The sequence below is a fragment of the Accipiter gentilis genome, chromosome W (assembly GCF_929443795.1).
Source record: "Accipiter gentilis chromosome W, bAccGen1.1, whole genome shotgun sequence".
Classification (NCBI taxonomy): domain Eukaryota; kingdom Metazoa; phylum Chordata; class Aves; order Accipitriformes; family Accipitridae; genus Astur; species Astur gentilis.
In genome coordinates, this window is record NC_064918.1 from 476540 (window position 1) to 493988 (window position 17449).

Sequence of the window (17449 nt, forward strand, 5' to 3'; positions counted from 1 at the left end):
GCTCACTCACTCCCCCCCATCCAGTGCGATGGGGGAGAAAATAGGGAAAAGAAGCAAAACCCGTGTGTTGAGATAAGAACGGTTCAATAGAACAGAAAAGAAGAAACTGATAATGATAATGATAACACTAATAAAATGACAACAGTAGTAATAAAAGAATTGGAATGTACAAATGATGCCCAGGGCAATTGCTCACCATCCGCCAACCGACACCCAGTTAGTCCCCGAGCGGTGATTCCCTGCCCCCACTCCCCAGTTCCTAAACTAGATGGGACGTCACATGGTATGGAATACCCTGTTGGCCAGTTTGGGTCAGGTGCCCTGGCTGTGTCCCATCCCAACTTCTTGTGCCCCTCCAGCTTTCTCGCTGGCTGGCCTTGAGAAGCTGAAAAATCCTTGACTTGAGACTAAACACTACTTAGCAACAATTGAAAACATCAGTGTTATCAACATTCTTCACATACTGAACTCAAAACATAGCACTGTACCAGCTACTAGGAAGACAGTTAACTCTATCCCAGCTGAAACCAGAATATGTGTATGTTTTGTTTATGGCTTCCCCCTTTTCCTCATTTGACAAGGTCCTTGATCATATAATCTTAATGGAATAAATATTCCCACACTCCATATATCTTTACCAATTAGTGTGACTGACCTGGTTTGGTTCTCATCACTGCCTCTCTTATTGTTTGTTGGTTAGGTTTGTTTCTCTATATATTTTATTGTTTATGGCTTCCCCCTTTTTCTTAATATCCCCTTTTGCATTGAAAAGGCCCTTGACCAGATACCCTTAAAGGAACAGACTCTCTTTCCTTTCACACACTGTTACAATACTGGCACTCACGCAGATATGAACAGCACAGACAACCTGATGCTGTTCCTCATCTCCAGTTAATCAAGATAGTCATTTCATCCAGCAGCTGGTCCCTAGACCCCTGACAAAGTTGAAAAATTTAAATTATACCCCTACATATTTTAAAATGTAGTTAAATAAGTTGCTGTAGAATGCTAACGATAACAAATATCATTACTTCAGTATCCTTCCTGCATTTCAACATCAGAATGAAAAATAATCTTAGATTTTCTAGTGTCATAATAGTGTAACAGTGGATCTTGTTCCCCATGTCTTGTATCAACAGCTTACTTCCAGGCTGTAATTATATGATTACAGGTAATAGAATGAGCTTTGATGGGTTTTTAAAAGTGATGGCAATGATACACAGACAGAGAATATGAGTTTCTCTTCTAATTTCAAATTTTACCTTGCAGTTTCCTTAGCAATAAAAAAAAATCCTTAGAAGCATAATTTGTGTGTTTGCTACAACCATGGGAATCCTCCAGTTTTTTCATAGCATTAACCACATATTTTGGATTGGGGGGGGGTGTGTTTTGGGGTTTGGGGTTTTTTTTGCTTACTGCTTGTCAGACACTTACCCTTCAGTTTATTTTTCTTCTCTGGGGAGTTGTGTCTGTGACTGCCTTTGGCATCTCTGCTTCAGTCTGATAGTCTGGTTGCTGGTTTCCCATTAGCTCTCTTGTGCAAGTAACATATTAAGAAATGTCTTCTGTTGCATTACCATTTACTCATTCCTGTTGTACCCTTTTTAGAAATCCATTGATATTACCCTAGTTAAAATTCTGATTGAGATCATACAGGCTTCAGTGAAAATCTGAGTATCTTAAAACATTGCATAAACAACTGTTTCCTCATAGGTGGTTCTACATTTTGTGGTATTGCATCGCTGTGTTTGATGGGTAAACTGGAGGAAGTTTTTTCAGAAAAAGAACTGAACAGGATAAGAAGGTGGTGTATAATGAGACAACAGAATGGCTACAATGGACGACCCAACAAACCTGTAGACACCTGCTATTCCTTTTGGGTGGGAGCAACTTTGAAGGTAGTGTACAGAAAACCTACAGGATAGTTACTGCCTTGTTTTGATTTCTTTAACCATCTTGTTTTACTTGGAAAAATTACATATTTGGCACAAGTACAAGAATATGCAAAGATCACTATAAAAGGGTTTTGTCTTGAAAAAATGCAAGATAAGGAGGATTAACAGATTAGTGCTATATTGCACTACTTATCTATGTAAATAGACATTTTATTTAAATATTTAAAAATATACTCAAGTTTAGTATATTACTGTAACATTCTAACTCCTTTTCAGCTCTTGAACATATTCCAATATACAAATTTTGAGAGAAACCGCAATTACATCCTGTCAACTCAAGATCGTCTTGTTGGTGGATTTGCCAAATGGCCAGATAGCCATCCAGGTAAATTTACTTCTCAAAATTATGGTGAGTGTTTTAAGCTACAAATATATTCCAGCAGTCAAATATCTGAAAGGTGTAAGAGAGGTTTTTTTCCCCAGTCTCCTTCAAATAATGGAAAAAACCCCAAACCTTAAAATATGAGATTTTCGTGATTTAGAGGGAAAGGGATATAGTTTTTCCTTGTTAAGCATCAGAGGAAGTGAGCTGCTGTCAGTTAAGGCTATCACCAAAACAGTATCACTGTCTGTTTAGAGCTGGACAAGCTTTTCCATATGTGTTTAACCATTCTAATTAAAAATCATACTCTGCAGTGGATTTCTTTGTAAAGGGTCTGAGTAAAATATTTCAGAATGTTTATTTCCTTAAGAAATGAGCCCATTGAGCTTATTCAGAAATCTTTGATGTATTTAAAAATACTCAACTCGGTTTAGATGATAGTTACATATTATGATTTACAGATTGTAATTACATATAGAAATTATACATAGTATATCTGAAACAGTTATTGGTTGCATTTTGGAAGTGGAAACTGATAATTTGAAAAGATGCTAGAATTCAAAAGAGATACTGTAAAGATATGAAAACAAACTTTGTTCCAGTAGTAATGTTCAGTGGCATTTTGTACAGAGAAGATAAACAGTCCATAAACTCACCAAACAAGATAAAAACATAGTTATAATAAAGGAGGAGACTGTTCAGAATCTGCACAGAGATATTTCAGCATGGCATCATTTCATTTTGAAGAACAGTTGACAATTTGTCAGAGTGGACTCACACTGATAATATAGTGCTCATGACATGCTTCCTCCCCTGAAAACCAGTTTAGGATTCCTGATGACTAGCTATATTTGGTGTACATTATGTAGACCAATCAGTGTCACTTTGAGGAAATATTTCTGTTTGTCTTGATGAGCTGTTTACTTAGGAGGTTAGGAAGAAAAACAGCATGTTTAAAACCCCAATCATGTAAAAAGTTCCTCAACCTGTCTTTTAAGATAGTTTGATATAAGATTTGAGAAAGGCAAGACTACTAATAAAGCTGTTTGCTTTGATTTATGTGTTCCTGTCTGTACACTACTGTTTTCTATAAAGCAAGCTTTTCCTGTCTCTTGAACTTTCTTTTGGGAGTAAGCTACTTTTTAACTTGAATGATCTGGCTGGCCACAGAAATGGAACAAGAAGATTGAACTAGAGTACTAAGGATTAACTAGATTGCTGCTTTATGAATGTACAGAAGTTTTGCTGATATGCCAGGTTTTTCTAGCTCTGACAATTTATAGAATATGTCTTATAAGATTACATATCTTCTGGGAAAAAATTGTTTGGTGTTTCCTTTGGTACTGTTGAATTTTAATGGTGTAGGATTTTTACAGAAAAAACAAATCAGTTTATACTTTTGTGATAGGTGGGTTTATTGCAGTGTTCTTTCCTCAGGCAGATGGTGACGTAATTCTGTGTTCATGTTTTGAAGAAAAGTAGTAAAAAAGTTAATGCAGTTTTAATCTGAAGAATGACTGTAAATGCAGCATCATTTTATTTTTTTATGGATCTGTAGTTTCAATGCCATATATACACAGCTGAGCTTCCTACAAGATCAGTCTACTATCTGAAAGCCAAGCTGTCTTTTTGAATGCAATAAAGATTTCCCACTTTATTAATGTGAAGTGTCTGTGCAGCTCCATTGTTTTCAGAAGCCTACTGATGGTTAAATGTACACAGTCCTCTTGACTTCCATGTAAATGCAAAATGTGAAGATAATGAGACTGGTGTAGGGTTTAGGGATTAATCCGTGCGGGGCCCGGATGACGGAACACCAATGTGATGATTAAAGTCGCCAGTTTATTGAGCTTAGCTAATCATTTTTATACAATTCTCTAAGTTGTTGAGAGACTTTGATTGGCTACTACATGCAAGCACTTGGTGTCCACACGCACAAGCATAAGCGGTGATTGGTTACATCGGTACTGTCCACGCGCGCAAGCATAAGCGGTGATTGGTTACATCGGTACTGTCCACGCGCACAAACATAAGACATAATTGGTTGTGTTAATTAGAGCATACAAGACTTGTCTTAGTCCAATTGGTCAAGATAAGCCCCTGAATTGAGGTTGTTTGTGCCAAGTTCCCTTTATCGTGGAATGTGCACCTGTGTTTTCCTAATTGGGATCTTTCTTCTTCTATCCCCTTATTTATTCTGTTCAAGGCCTTCTAAAAGCGCCTGGAACAATCTTGTGACCATGAGCTATTTTCAGGTCCAATAACTAACTTCCATATAACTGAACCCTACATCTCCCCCTCTCTCGCTTTTTTTTTTTTTTTTTTTTTTGGATAGCATATTGCTGTCTTGTTCCGCAAACTTAGCCCAGCAATCAGTAGGTGTCAGTTTTATGTGGGTGTCCCTACAGAGGCAACTATGGTTTTGCTGCACACCAGCCTGATGCTCTTTGGAAAATCCCGGTATTTATACATTTTCAGAGGAATGGATTTTAGCACATGTGGCCAGCGTGTGCCAAAAGCCACCTCATTTGAAAACCTATGACGCATGCACTCGCTGGCCAGGCGCACTGCACAAGTCATAGTTATCTTATCAATTCGTTCATGGGCTTTGTGATGCGGCCGTAATGCACTGAGAATTTTAATCTGTTATGTTAGCTAAGATGACCTACGCATTAGTTTTTGGCTGAGGTGGAATTCGTATTGCCGCACCATCTATGATGCTTCAGGTGATGATGGTCACATAAATCAAACGGAAGTCCATCAGGGGCTTGCACCTGTGAAAACATAAGCAGAATCTCGCCCCGAGGTTATTAATGAAAAATGGACCTTCCCATCGCCCTATTCCTAGATTCTTAACTAAGTCCATGACCTTACTTCTAATTTCAGTTTTAACTAACTGTTTAGCAAAAAAAAAAAAATATTTTTTTTTTTTTTTTTTTTTTTGTTAATGAATGACTACATATCAGGTATCTTAAAACTACTTCCACACTCGGCTTCTGTGAGTAATGTTTCGCCGAGGACTGATTAACATTAAACTATATATATATTTACTTATTCTCTACAGCACTTATTCTAAACTGCTTAGCCTCTATACAATTAGTTATAGGTTAGTAGGTTAGTTGATTATGATTAGTTGAATGTCTGTTACAGTAGTTAAAAAAAAATGTTATTTTATTTTTTTTTTTTAATTTACTCTCTTTTCTACCCACTCGCACTAAAATACGTATTCAAAAACGATATCATACTCCATGTTTTTTACATGCATTCTTAATCTCCACATTGACTGCCGGTCTCCGTCGTGATTTGTCTAGTCGGTCTATCTAGGGCTTCAGGACCTGCTGACGTCTCCGCTGCCTCTTGCTCTTGCTCTTCTGAGTTGTCTGTGGCATCTGGTCGCTCAATCCACGGCTTGACCCATTTCGCCGGTATCCAATGGGGTTGTTCGTTACCTGTGGAAACACAAGCATACCCTCTTCCCCACGTAAATAATTTGCAAGGTCCTTGCCACTGCTGTAAAACCGGATCGAATACTGAAACTTGCGGCTGATTTTTATCAACATTTTTGTTCCCACACATATGCCTATTAATTGGGATCTGATCCTCAGTACCACGTGGCTGTAGCCAATTCAAAACATACAGTGCTTTACTTATTAACTCTTGGGGAGTGCAGTGCCGCATATCTTCCCCCGTTTTTAAAATGTTTAAACGATCCTTTAAGGTCCGATGTGCACGTTCAACAATAGCTTGACCAGTGGAATTGTGGGGTACGCCAAAATTATGAGCTACCCCCCACATCTGTAAAAATGTTTCTAATGACTGTGCGCGATATCCCGGGCCATTGTCTGTTTTAATTTCTGTTGGCACTCCCATGGCGGCAAATGCTGCCAAAAGGTGCTTAATTACGGCTTTAGCATTGGTTGATATATGAACAGTAGCCCACATAAGGTTTGAATATGTGTCAATAGATACATGAATAAATTTATATCTCCCAAAACTGGGATATTCCGTAACATCTGTTTGCCAAATTTGCAATGGTGATAATCCCCGGGGGTTCACCCCCTGTGGTTGTAAGTTTGGAATATTCGCACAGTCTGGGCAAGCAGCAAGAATAGCTCTGGTTTGCTGCAATGGAAGATTAAATTGTTTACTCAGCGCTTTTGCCGACTGATGATAAAATTTATGGGATAGCAGTGCTTGTCCAAACAAATCAGGTTTGGGTGTATTAAAATAGATGTTTGCATTGGCTACTACCAGTTGATCCGCGCGCGCATTACCTTCCACAATGAATCCCGGCAGCGTTGTATGGCTACGAACATGATCGATAAAAAATAAGTCTGTCCGCTCTGCTAGTAACATCCATAATTTCAAAAGTGTCATAAACAGCTGCTTATTGTTTACAGTTTTTAGTAGGGACCTATGCATACGTTTGACTATCCCCACGACATATTGAGAATCTGAAATAATGTTGACAGGTGTTTTATCCCACTTTTTAAAAACAGAGCATACGGCTAATAGCTCGAGCACTTGTACTGACCCCTCTGACAGAATGACTTCGGATTTCCAGGATCCATCCTGTAAATATACAAACCCTGCTTTACCTGTCTTGCTGCTAGCATCAGTAAAAACAGTAATGGCTTCCAGCGGCTTATTGCTGCAGATAGAATGCGGTTCCATTGTTAACATTGTTTTAAATAATGGGTGGGGGGGGTAGTGATTATCTACTTCCCCCTTGAAGTCCAGCAGAGCTACTGCAAGGCAGTCATTTGTCGTCATGGCATTACTCACAATATCAAGTGATACAGGTAAAATGATTTTGTCCATTTGCTTCCCTGAAATTTGTATCGCCCTTACCCCTGCTTTTTGAATGCACATCCCCAGAGCTTCAATTCTAGTGACTACCGTTTTTGACATGCTAGCAGGCAAGAATATCCATTCTAGTATTACCAATGGGTTTTGTTTTTGCTGCTCATCCCACTGACCCAGAATTCCCGCAACTTCCTTGTCTGAGTTATATACATACAAATTTATGGGCAAATCAGGGGTATATCTGCCAGACATAGATGATGCGATTTTCTGCTCAATTGCTGTCAAGGCTTGCTGCCCGGGCGCACTTAGATGTAGTACAGAAGTTAGGCTATTGCTGCCCCGCAATAAGTCCAGCAGTGGTTCTAAGTCTGTATTTGTGATACCACAATAAGGCCGGATCCACTGTAGGTCTCCGACAAGTTTTTGTACATCATGTACATTTCGTATGTTTTTGTGTAGCGATAGCTTTTGGGGGCGTACAGAGGCTTCCGCAACCTGCAAACCCAGATATTTCCAGGGTGCTGTCAGCTGAACCTTTTCTGGGGCTATGACTAAACCAAATGCCCCAAGGTATAACGTCAGGTCAGCTAACACTTGTTCAGGTGAAAGTTGTTGTGCACAGACTAGCAGGTCATCCATGTAATGATATATCAGAGCCTCCTTCCATTTCTTGCGAAATGGCTCGAGAGCGATGTCAACAAACCATTGACATATAGTCGGTGAATTTTTCATGCCTTGTGGCAAAACGACCCAGTGATACCTCTTAGCCAGCGCATGCCGATTTACGGTCGGGACGGTAAAAGCAAATTTCTCACAGTCATCTGGGTGTAACGGAATTGTAAAAAACAGTCTTTAAGGTCAACAACAATTAAAGGCCAGTCTCTGGGGAGCATAGTAGGGGTTGGAATACCAGGTTGTAGGGATCCCATATCTTGTATTACTTTGTTCACTGCACGCAAGTCCTGCAGCAAACGCCACTTACCTGACTTTTTCAAGATGGTAAATATGGGAGTGTTCCACGGGCTTGTGGAAGGAACCAAATGTCCTGCTTCCATCTGTTCAGCCACGAGTTGCTCTAAAACAGCGACCTTTTCTGTTACCAGCGGCCATTGATCAACCCAAATGGGTCTGTCCGTTAGCCATTTCAATTTTAGGGTTGGTCGCTTGTCAATGGCCGCTTCTAAAAATGCGTGGTCAATCTAACCCCCCATTGCGCCAAAGTGTCCCGACCCAAAAGCCACACGGTAGTATTCAAAACATAAGGCCTTACATGTGCCGTCCTCTTGTCTTCACAGTCCTCAATCGTTATGAAATTTACGCTAATTTGTGTGGAACTCTGGCCTCCAATACCTGTTACCACGGTGTTGACATTTTGTAATTCCCAGCCCTCGAACCACTCTTCCTTTGGAACTATGGTCACATCAGACCCTGTGTCGAGGAGCATACTTTTACCGAGCAGAGATTTTCCCAAAGGTCCATATAGATTGAATTGACGAACGGGTTTGGCAGATCCAATTATTTCTGTGAAGGCCACGAATGGGGTGTCAGTAGATCCGAATCCCCCACCCCCTCGTTCGGAGTCTCTGACACAGGGGACTCTAGCCCTGAAGGGCACTAATTGAGCAATTCGGGTCCCAGCCATAATGGTTACAGGAGGAACAAACACTTTCACCATAATCGAAATAGTTCCTGTGAAGTCAGCATCAATAACTCCAGGCAAGACGAATATTCCTTGTTTAGAAACAGAAGAGTGTCCCAAAAGCAATGCACTTAGTCCAAGACCCAAAGGCCCAGTAGCATTCGATGGAACAACATGAACTTTGTCATCAGTTATTGTCGTGTCAGCGGCAACGGCCAGGTCGACTCCTGCGCTTCCTTTGGTGGCTGCCTTAAGTTCTAAGAGACAACCGGGTACTCCATCTCCCCCGTCTGAGAGGCACTTGATGTCTTGGCGCCCCTCATCTTGGCGCTCGTTACCCCGTTTCCCTGATTGCTGAATGTTAATGGTGTTCCGTCTTTCTTAAACTTTGACCGACAGTCGCTGGCCTTGTGTCCGAACTTGTCACACCTCTCACAGACTCCAGGAAAGTTGGATCGGCTGCTGTTAGTCTGTGTCGGCACAGATCGAGGCTGCGTTGTAATACATTGGGGGCACGCGCGTCTCAAATGCCCCAGCTGACCACACCGATGACACACGGGGGGGTCTTTGTGTGGACCGTAGTCTCCCTTCCCCTGTCGCACCATCGGTCGCAATGCTACCGCGAGTGCAGCAGCGTGAGCTTCAGCATGTATTTTAGCCTTTTCTTGTTCCTGTATCAGAGGCAAGCGATTACAAGCCTCTATAATATCTACTAATGTAGCTGTACGTGGAAGCGACGCAATGATTTGCCTGCATTTCATATTCGTGTTTTGAATAGCTAAATCCTTTCCGACCGCAGCTTTCGCTTCGGGGGTTAAAGTGGGCGATGCATCAACAGCAGCTTTCAAAACGGTCAAGAAATTTCATATACGGTTCCTCTTCCCCTTGCATGATTTGAGAATAGGGTGGAACCGGCTTACCCACTTGCGGCACCTCTGAAATAGCTTCCAGAGCTAGTTGTTGTGCCAATTGTAAAACCTCTGGTCTTAATGCAGCCTGAACAGGACCAGTAGCAAACTGTCCCGTGCCGAGTAACATATCAATACTGACAAACGCAAGTGGATTTTGTGCCCCAGCATCTAAATTTCTCACCTGGGCTTCCTCTGCTTTCTGCCTCCACCGATCGTGAAACAGCAACCTCTGAGTTGGTTCGAAGAACATCTCCACCAAAACCTTTATATCCGCGGGCACTAAGGTTTGTGCCTTGAAAAATTGTTGTATCATTTGTTGTACGTACTTATTGTCTATTCCATATTGCATGATGGCCTTTTGCAGTTCTCGAACTGTTTTCCAGTCCAGAGGCGCCCATTGTCGTTTCCCTCCTGGTTCAGTGAACACGGGAAAGGAGCTGATAGTGGGTGGCAGTATGACTCCTTCTATAGTGGCTTGTTCGATAATCCCGCGCCAGCGTTGTCCCGGCGAAAAAGACGGATCGCTGGGTGGTGGTGGTGGGGGTCCTGCCCGGGCTGGTTCCGTGTTTCGTGAGGGCGGGTCTGTTAGCCGTCGCATTCCTTTGTATCTATCCTCGTATCTCCCTTCAGACCCTTTCCCCTCATCGGGCACTAATTTCCCCTTTGGTACACACAGATCAATCAGATCTTGCGTTTTGTCCCTGGGGGATTTTTCTTCCCCATTGCCCACCACTTTAGCAAAAGAATCCATACTCTCGATGATCGCAGTTGCTGCTTTCTCATATGACTTTCTCGTCAACGGCTGCCCATTTTTACCCCCGTCTCTTTTCTGCATTTCCTTTAACAGTTCTAGCATTGTCTTTTTTTGTTCTAATATTAGAGTAGTCAAGTCCTTGTCTGTATCATCAGAATCGGTACATAGCTGGTTTTGAGCTTCCCCAGCATTCTCTAAGTCCTCTGGGGCCCCCCAATCATCAGTGTCCATGGGCAGAGGAACATCCTCCGCTTGTAACGGCGGATGACTCAACTTTTCTGGCAAAGGATTTATCACCGCCTGTTCCTCGGGTGTTAACGGAGCCATAGGAACATCGGCGTTATTTCCCTTCCCCCAAAAATTCAGCTCTTCTACGGGAAAAGCTGCAACCGGTGTTTTCTGTTCCTCTAACGGCGGTGCCGTTGGCAGCAGGGGGGGCTCCGATGTTCCGTATACTGTCTCCGCTGCCGGACAGCATGCTAGCGGAGCAGGAGCATTAATGTTTCGAATTTCTGTCGCTATAGCATGTTTTAGTGCATCCTGAGCAGCAGTTTCTGATGTTATTTGCTGCATCATTTGGAGACACTTTTTCCAATGTGCTGCCAGACGTGCAGCTATTTTATTTCCTTCTTGTACATAGTCCCATATTTCCTTTCCTAAATTCTCCCAAATAGACAATGAAAAGAGGGCCTCAGAGTCTTTAAAAAATCCTCTTCTTTGGCCCCACTGTAACAAGTCCTCTAACTGATCCTTTTTAATATCTATTTTTGTTTCTTCAGTCAGCCTCATAAATGTCTTTATGGCTGCTTTTTCTTTCGCAGATACTGCGTTACCCATGCCGCCCTTTTTATCAACGTAAGCTTACGATTTTACCTGCTTTTTCCCAAGCAGTGTCCTGCCTCTCTCGAGCAGTGCCGGTGCTGTCTTTCAAGCCACCGTGGTCCGCAGCAATTCCCCCGCCTTTTCAGTAGCGTTGCCTCTTGTTCCTCTTCGGATCACGTCGGAGGTCGCCAAATGTAGGGTTTAGGGATTAATCCGTGCGGGGCCCGGACGACGGAACACCAATGTGATGATTAAAGTCGCCAGTTTATTGAGCTTAGCTAATCATTTTTATACAATTCTCTAAGTTGTTGAGAGACTTTGATTGGCTACTACATGCAAGCACTTGGTGTCCACACGCACAAGCATAAGCGGTGATTGGTTACATCGGTACTGTCCACGCGCGCAAGCATAAGCGGTGATTGGTTACATCGGTACTGTCCACGCGCACAAACATAAGACATAATTGGTTGTGTTAATTAGAGCATACAAGACTTGTCTTAGTCCAATTGGTCAAGATAAGCCCCTGAATTGAGGTTGTTTGTGCCAAGTTCCCTTTATCGTGGAATGTGCACCTGTGTTTTCCTAATTGGGATCTTTCTTCTTCTATCCTCTTATTTATTCTGTTCAAGGCCTTCTAAAAGCGCCTGGAACAATCTTGTGACCATGAGCTATTTTCAGGTCCAATAACTAACTTCCATATAACTGAACCCTACAGACTCGTATGGGTCATGTCATAAATGAGTTAATAGTTCTGTTGAGGTTGAATAAAGACAGAAATGATTCATTCTCCTTGAAGCATTTGGCTTTTGTAAAGCTGAGACTAGTGGCCTCAGTTTGGTTTTGTTGCAAAACATATGTGACAGAATATGCCAGGGAAAGGTTGCAAAATAAGCATATGCAATTTTTTCATAGGTGCTTTCTAAAATAGATTCAGTATTTGAACTTCTGTAGCTCCTACTTTATGCAAAAAGCTCTGTTTAAATATTACATGGACTACCAAAATTGCAAGTAACTTTTCACAACTGATGATTCAGGAAAATATTATTTTGTAGTCCTGATGTTCCCATGCTAACAGATGTTAATACGTTTTTGGTTTTAGAGGTAGCAGTGTTTCTTGATTTAAAATAGTGTTTGGACCAGTGTGCTTGTTGAACAGTGATCTTAGAAAACTGTTTCTTGCCTTTGAAAATCAATCTGAAAAGTCAAAAGTCTTTTAAATGCTAGTAAACCTCTGAAACCATGAGCATACCAAAGTGAATTGCAAAAAGACTATCGTTTAGTTTTTCGTAGTCTCTACAGATAAGCATCCATATAGGGTTGTCAAATGCAGAAAAGGCTATCAGAAGTTTCCTGAGAAAAAGCAGTTAGATCTGCTATCTTATGTTAATGATACTATTACAAATATTAAACCCCCAAACATTAGGGTTCTACAGAGCTGGGGATTTTGTTAGAACACATACCTAAGTAATTAATTAATTTTTTCTAGATTTTAGCATAAATCATTATAAGATTTAAATAAATTTAAATAGATTTCTCTTAAACTACTAGATGCACTGCTGATGCATCTCACTTGATATCTTTAAATGATATACAATACAAAAGAATTGGAAACGTGTGAATTACAGGTGATGCAAAAGAAAGATTAAAATATCTAACATGATAAAAAGAGGAGAGGATGAAAATGAGTGTGCACATTTACTAAATGTAAAACACTGAAGTGAGATTTGCACTAGTAGAAGTATAAATACACCTTATATTTTTGGTTTTTAAGACAGCTGCTCCATAGTTGTGAGATTGTGTACTGCCATGTATTTGTGAGTTGCTCATGAAACAAAACATTTGGACCTATGTTTTTCCGCCTTGAAAAGCCTTGCACTTTTTACAGCTTTAGAGAGAAGTGCACAGGCTGCATAGGTGTGTTATGGCTACAATGGAGTTGTGTATTAACTTGTTATGGATTTGCACAAGTGTAGAACTTTGTGGTTCAACTCACCAAATATCCCTATATAGGTAATTAGGTTTGTATATGGAGTTTAGTGAGTATCAATACAGCTTTCCACAGGAGTTAATATACTATATTTCCTGAAGTTGAGCTTTCCTTGCCTGACATACTTTCTGCAAGGTCTAATAGGGACTATATCTACCAAATGTGCTTTTGTCTGCATGTTAATGCTGATAAGCAGAAGCCATCTTTCAGAGAAGGCATCTGGCTAGCAAGACTCTAGCCATATAACTTCTTGTAATATCATTTTAGTCAGATATGAAATTAGTGATACCTCCAAAAGATTACCAAGTGTTGAGAATTTGGAAGGGACACATTAAGGTCACATCCTCTTTCCATCTTTAGGCTGTGATTTCTTGGGTGGATAATCCAACCTAATGGGTTATTGTTGCCCAGAGAGGGCAGGCTGACTCCTCTTCCTCCCAGCTTCCTTAAGTATAGCTGCATGTCCTTTCCCCTTTTTGCACTAGATTTGGTGTATATTGAACACTTCTGCAAACCAGTTTAATTCACTAAAATGTCAGAAAGCTGTCCAATTTTTCCTGCTTGGGTTAGTTTTCTTCCGTGTTTTCTGAATTACTTTAAGTCATGGAGGGTGTTGAGCAAGCTCTAGTGCTGGTATAAGATAGGCAGCAGGAGAGCTGTGGGATGGGGAAATAAGAGCATCTCATCTCTGCTGATCAAGCTACTTCATGAATTCATATCCTTATGGTATTTTTTCTGGAAGGGGGGAGATTAAGGAAAGTAATGGGCTTTTTTCATACTTCTAAATCTTGCTGTTTGGCTACTGGTGCTAATTTTGGTGTTTCAATAGTCAGCTGTCCACTAAGTAGCCAGCTATCCACCTGACCTTTCATTTGCAAAAAAAATTCCTTCACATTTTGTGTGGGGGAAGATTTACTCTGTTGAAGGAAATGTATTTACAGTTCCTCAAATGATTTTGCTGTTTGGCCTGAGAATTCAGAAAAGATTAAGTAGTGGGCAAGAACTGTTATAAAATATAACAGACTCTAGTCTTGGAGATTGCACACCATCATTTCATGCTGGACGGTTTGGGCAGAAATTCTTCTCTTGTTTCAAATCCTAAGTTTAAAATGTAGCATCTGTTTGTTTTCCTTGGTTGTAATTATTCAGGGGTATTGGAATCCAGGAACAGTTGGCTGTTACAGCCTGACAGAAACATAATATTCTTTTTCATTTTCCATCCTGCTTTCAGATGCTTTACATGCCTACTTTGGGATTTGTGGCTTGTCGTTAATTGGAGAAACTGGTATTTGCAAAGTTCATCCTGCCCTGAATATAAGCACAAGAACCTCAGAGCACCTTCACCATCTCCATCAGATCTGGAAAACAAGGACTCTAAACAGTGTTCAGACAACACGCACATCTCTACATGAATGATTTAGACTTGATTTTAGTTCTGATAGCATAATTGTATCCCAAGGTTAAAAGCCATGTATAACCAGTGTGCTCTTTTAAGTGCTGAAGTCATACAATCAGATCTGTGTTGCTGGCATCATTTTGATAGGTAATTGCCTCCAGACAGTTATTCTGCACTGGGGGAAAAGGAAATATTTTGGATATATAGAAGTTTGTCACCACAGATGGTAAAGAGATCTTCAAATGGCTTTACTTCTAAGAAATACCTTGAGGCAATTGAATTTAATTTTTATTTTTTATTTTTAAAATCCGTGCATACTGTGTCAAAATATATAATGGGAAAGTATTTTCAAAATCTGTTTACATATTATACAGTATATAGCACAGAACCTTGAAGTTCTTTATTACATTAATGACTGACATATTTTGGGGGAAAGAATCTCCCATATTAAGTCTCAGTTAGAAGTTACCTTTTATCATCTATTTTCAGATTCCATAAACTTTGTTTGGTTTTTTTAAGTAGATACAAATAAAATTATTTTATTCAATATACTGGACTTTTAAAGTTGTGTGGCCTTACTAAATGTACTTCATAATTCTACTGAGTAGCTTCTATACAGATTGTATTGGTTTTGTTTGGCAAGGTTTTGGTAGCGGGGGGGGGGGGGGTTACAGGGGTGGCTTCTGTAAGAAACTGCTGGAAGCTTCCCCTGTGTTCGAGAGAGAGCGAGCCCATATTAGCCGGCTCTGAGACGGACCCGCCGCCGGCCAAGGCCGAGCCAATCAGTGATAGTGGTAACGCCTCTGTGATAACATTTTTAAGAAGGAAAAAAAGTTGGGACGGAGAGAAACTGCCGCCGGAGTGAGGAGTGAGAACATGTAAGAGAAACAAGCCTGCGGACACCAAGGTCAGTGAAGAAGGAGGGGGAGGAGATGCTCCAGGCGCCGGAGCGAAGATTCCCCTGCAGCCCGTGGTGAAGACCCTGGTGAGGCAGGCTGTCCCCCTGCAGTCCAGGGAGGTCCACGGTGGAGCAGATATCCACCTGTAGCCCGTGGAGGACCCCACGCCGGAGCAGGTGGGTTCCCGAAGGAGGCTGTGACCCCGTGGGAACCCCGCGCTGGAGCAGGCTCCTGGCAGGACCTGCGGATCTGTGGAGAGAGGAGCCCATGGAGCAGGTTTTCTGGCAGGACTTGTGACCCCGTGGGGGACCCGCGCTGGAGCAGTGTGCTCCTGAAGGACTGCACACCGTGGAATGGACCCATGCTGGAGCAGTTCGTGAAGAACTGCAGCCCGTGGGAATGGCCCACGTTGGAGGAGTTCGTGGAGGACTGTCTCCCGTGGGTGGGACCCCACGCTGGAGCAGGGGAAGAGTGTGATCAGCCCTCGTCCTGAGGAGGTGAAGCGGCAGAAAATAACGTGTGATGACCATAAACCCCATCCCTGTCCCCCTGTGCCGCTGGGGGGGCTTGGTGGTGAAATCCGGGAGGGTAGTTGTGCCTGGGAAGAACGGAGGGGTGGTGGGAAGGTGTTCTGAGATTTCATTTTACTTCTCATTACCTTGCTCTGGTTGATTTGTAATAAATTGAGTATGTTTTGCAAATTGAGTCTGTTTTGCCCGTGACGGTAATAGTGAATGATCTCTCCTGTCCTTATCTCAACCCGCGAGCCTTTTGTTATATTTTCTCTCCCCTATCCAGCTGAGGATGGGGGAGTGATAGAACGGCTTTGGTGGGCACCTGGTGTTCAGCCAGGGTTAACCCATCACACAGATGCAATGAATCATTAGCCAGACACAGTGTTTTGGACTGAAATATTCTCTTCATGGGATATTAATCAGAGTACAGTGTATTGATGTATAGCATTTAGAGATATTCAGCACAGAATAGCTGTGTGTGAGAGAAGCATTAGAACCTCATGAGGTTCAACAAGGCGAAGTGCAAGGTCCTGCACCTGGGTCAGGGCAATCCCCAGTATCAATACAGAATGGCTGGTGAACTGATTGACAGCAGCCCTGCGGAGAAGGACTTGGGGATACTGGTGGATGAAAAATTGGACATGAGCCAGCAATGTGTGCTTGCAGCCCAGAAAGCCAACCATATCCTGGGCTGCATCAAAAGAAGCGTGGCCAGCAAGTCAAGGGAGGTAATTCTCCCCCTCCACTCTGGTGAGACCCCACCTGTAGTGCTGCATCCAGCTCTGGAGTCCTCAATACAAGAAAGACATGGACCTGTTGGAGTGGGTCCAGAGGAGGGCCACAAAAACAATCAGAGGTCTGGAACACTTCTATGAAGAAAGCCTGAGAGAGTTGGGATTGTTCATCTTGGAGAAGAAAAGGTTCTGGGGAGACCTTATTGCAGCCTTTCAATATATAAAGGGGGCTTATAAGAAAGATGGAAAAAGACTTTTTACCAGGGACTGTAGCAATAGGACAAGAGGTAATGGTTTTAAATGAAAAGAGGGTAGATTCAGACTAGATATAAGGAAGAATTTTTTTATGATGAGGGTGGTGGGACACTGGAACAGGTTGCCCAGAGAGGTTGTGGATGCCCCATCCTTGGAAACATTCAAGGTCAGGTTGGATGGGGCTCTGAGCAACCTGATCTAGTAGAAGATGTCCCCACTCATTGTCAGGGGTTTGGACTAGATGACCTTTAAAGCTCCCTTCCAACTCAAACCATTCTGAGTCTATGATGCCCCCTGCGCTGCTTGGGGTTGGGCAGGGGGAGGAGGTAGACGAGTTGGGAATTAAGGAGCAAAGTTGAGCCAGTGAAGAAGGGGAGTGCGGGTGTGTGGGTCAGCACAGGCAGGATGCAGGAACAACCACAAAACCACGGATGAAATGCAAATGTTGCCGAAA

General features: G+C 42.0%; 1 protein-coding gene across 1 annotated transcript in view; it reads left to right on the plus strand.

The window, feature by feature from the left end:
* Positions 1 to 15062, plus strand: part of LOC126035325 (geranylgeranyl transferase type-1 subunit beta-like) — an 82555-nt gene extending 67493 nt beyond the window's left edge. The window contains 4 exon segments of the mRNA XM_049793828.1: positions 1714 to 1898; positions 2172 to 2280; positions 14428 to 14559; positions 14562 to 15062. Coding sequence (XP_049649785.1) covers positions 1714 to 1898; positions 2172 to 2280; positions 14428 to 14559; positions 14562 to 14608 — 473 coding nt within the window. The 3' untranslated portion in view covers positions 14609 to 15062.
* The last annotated feature ends 2387 nt before the right edge of the window (positions 15063 to 17449 follow it).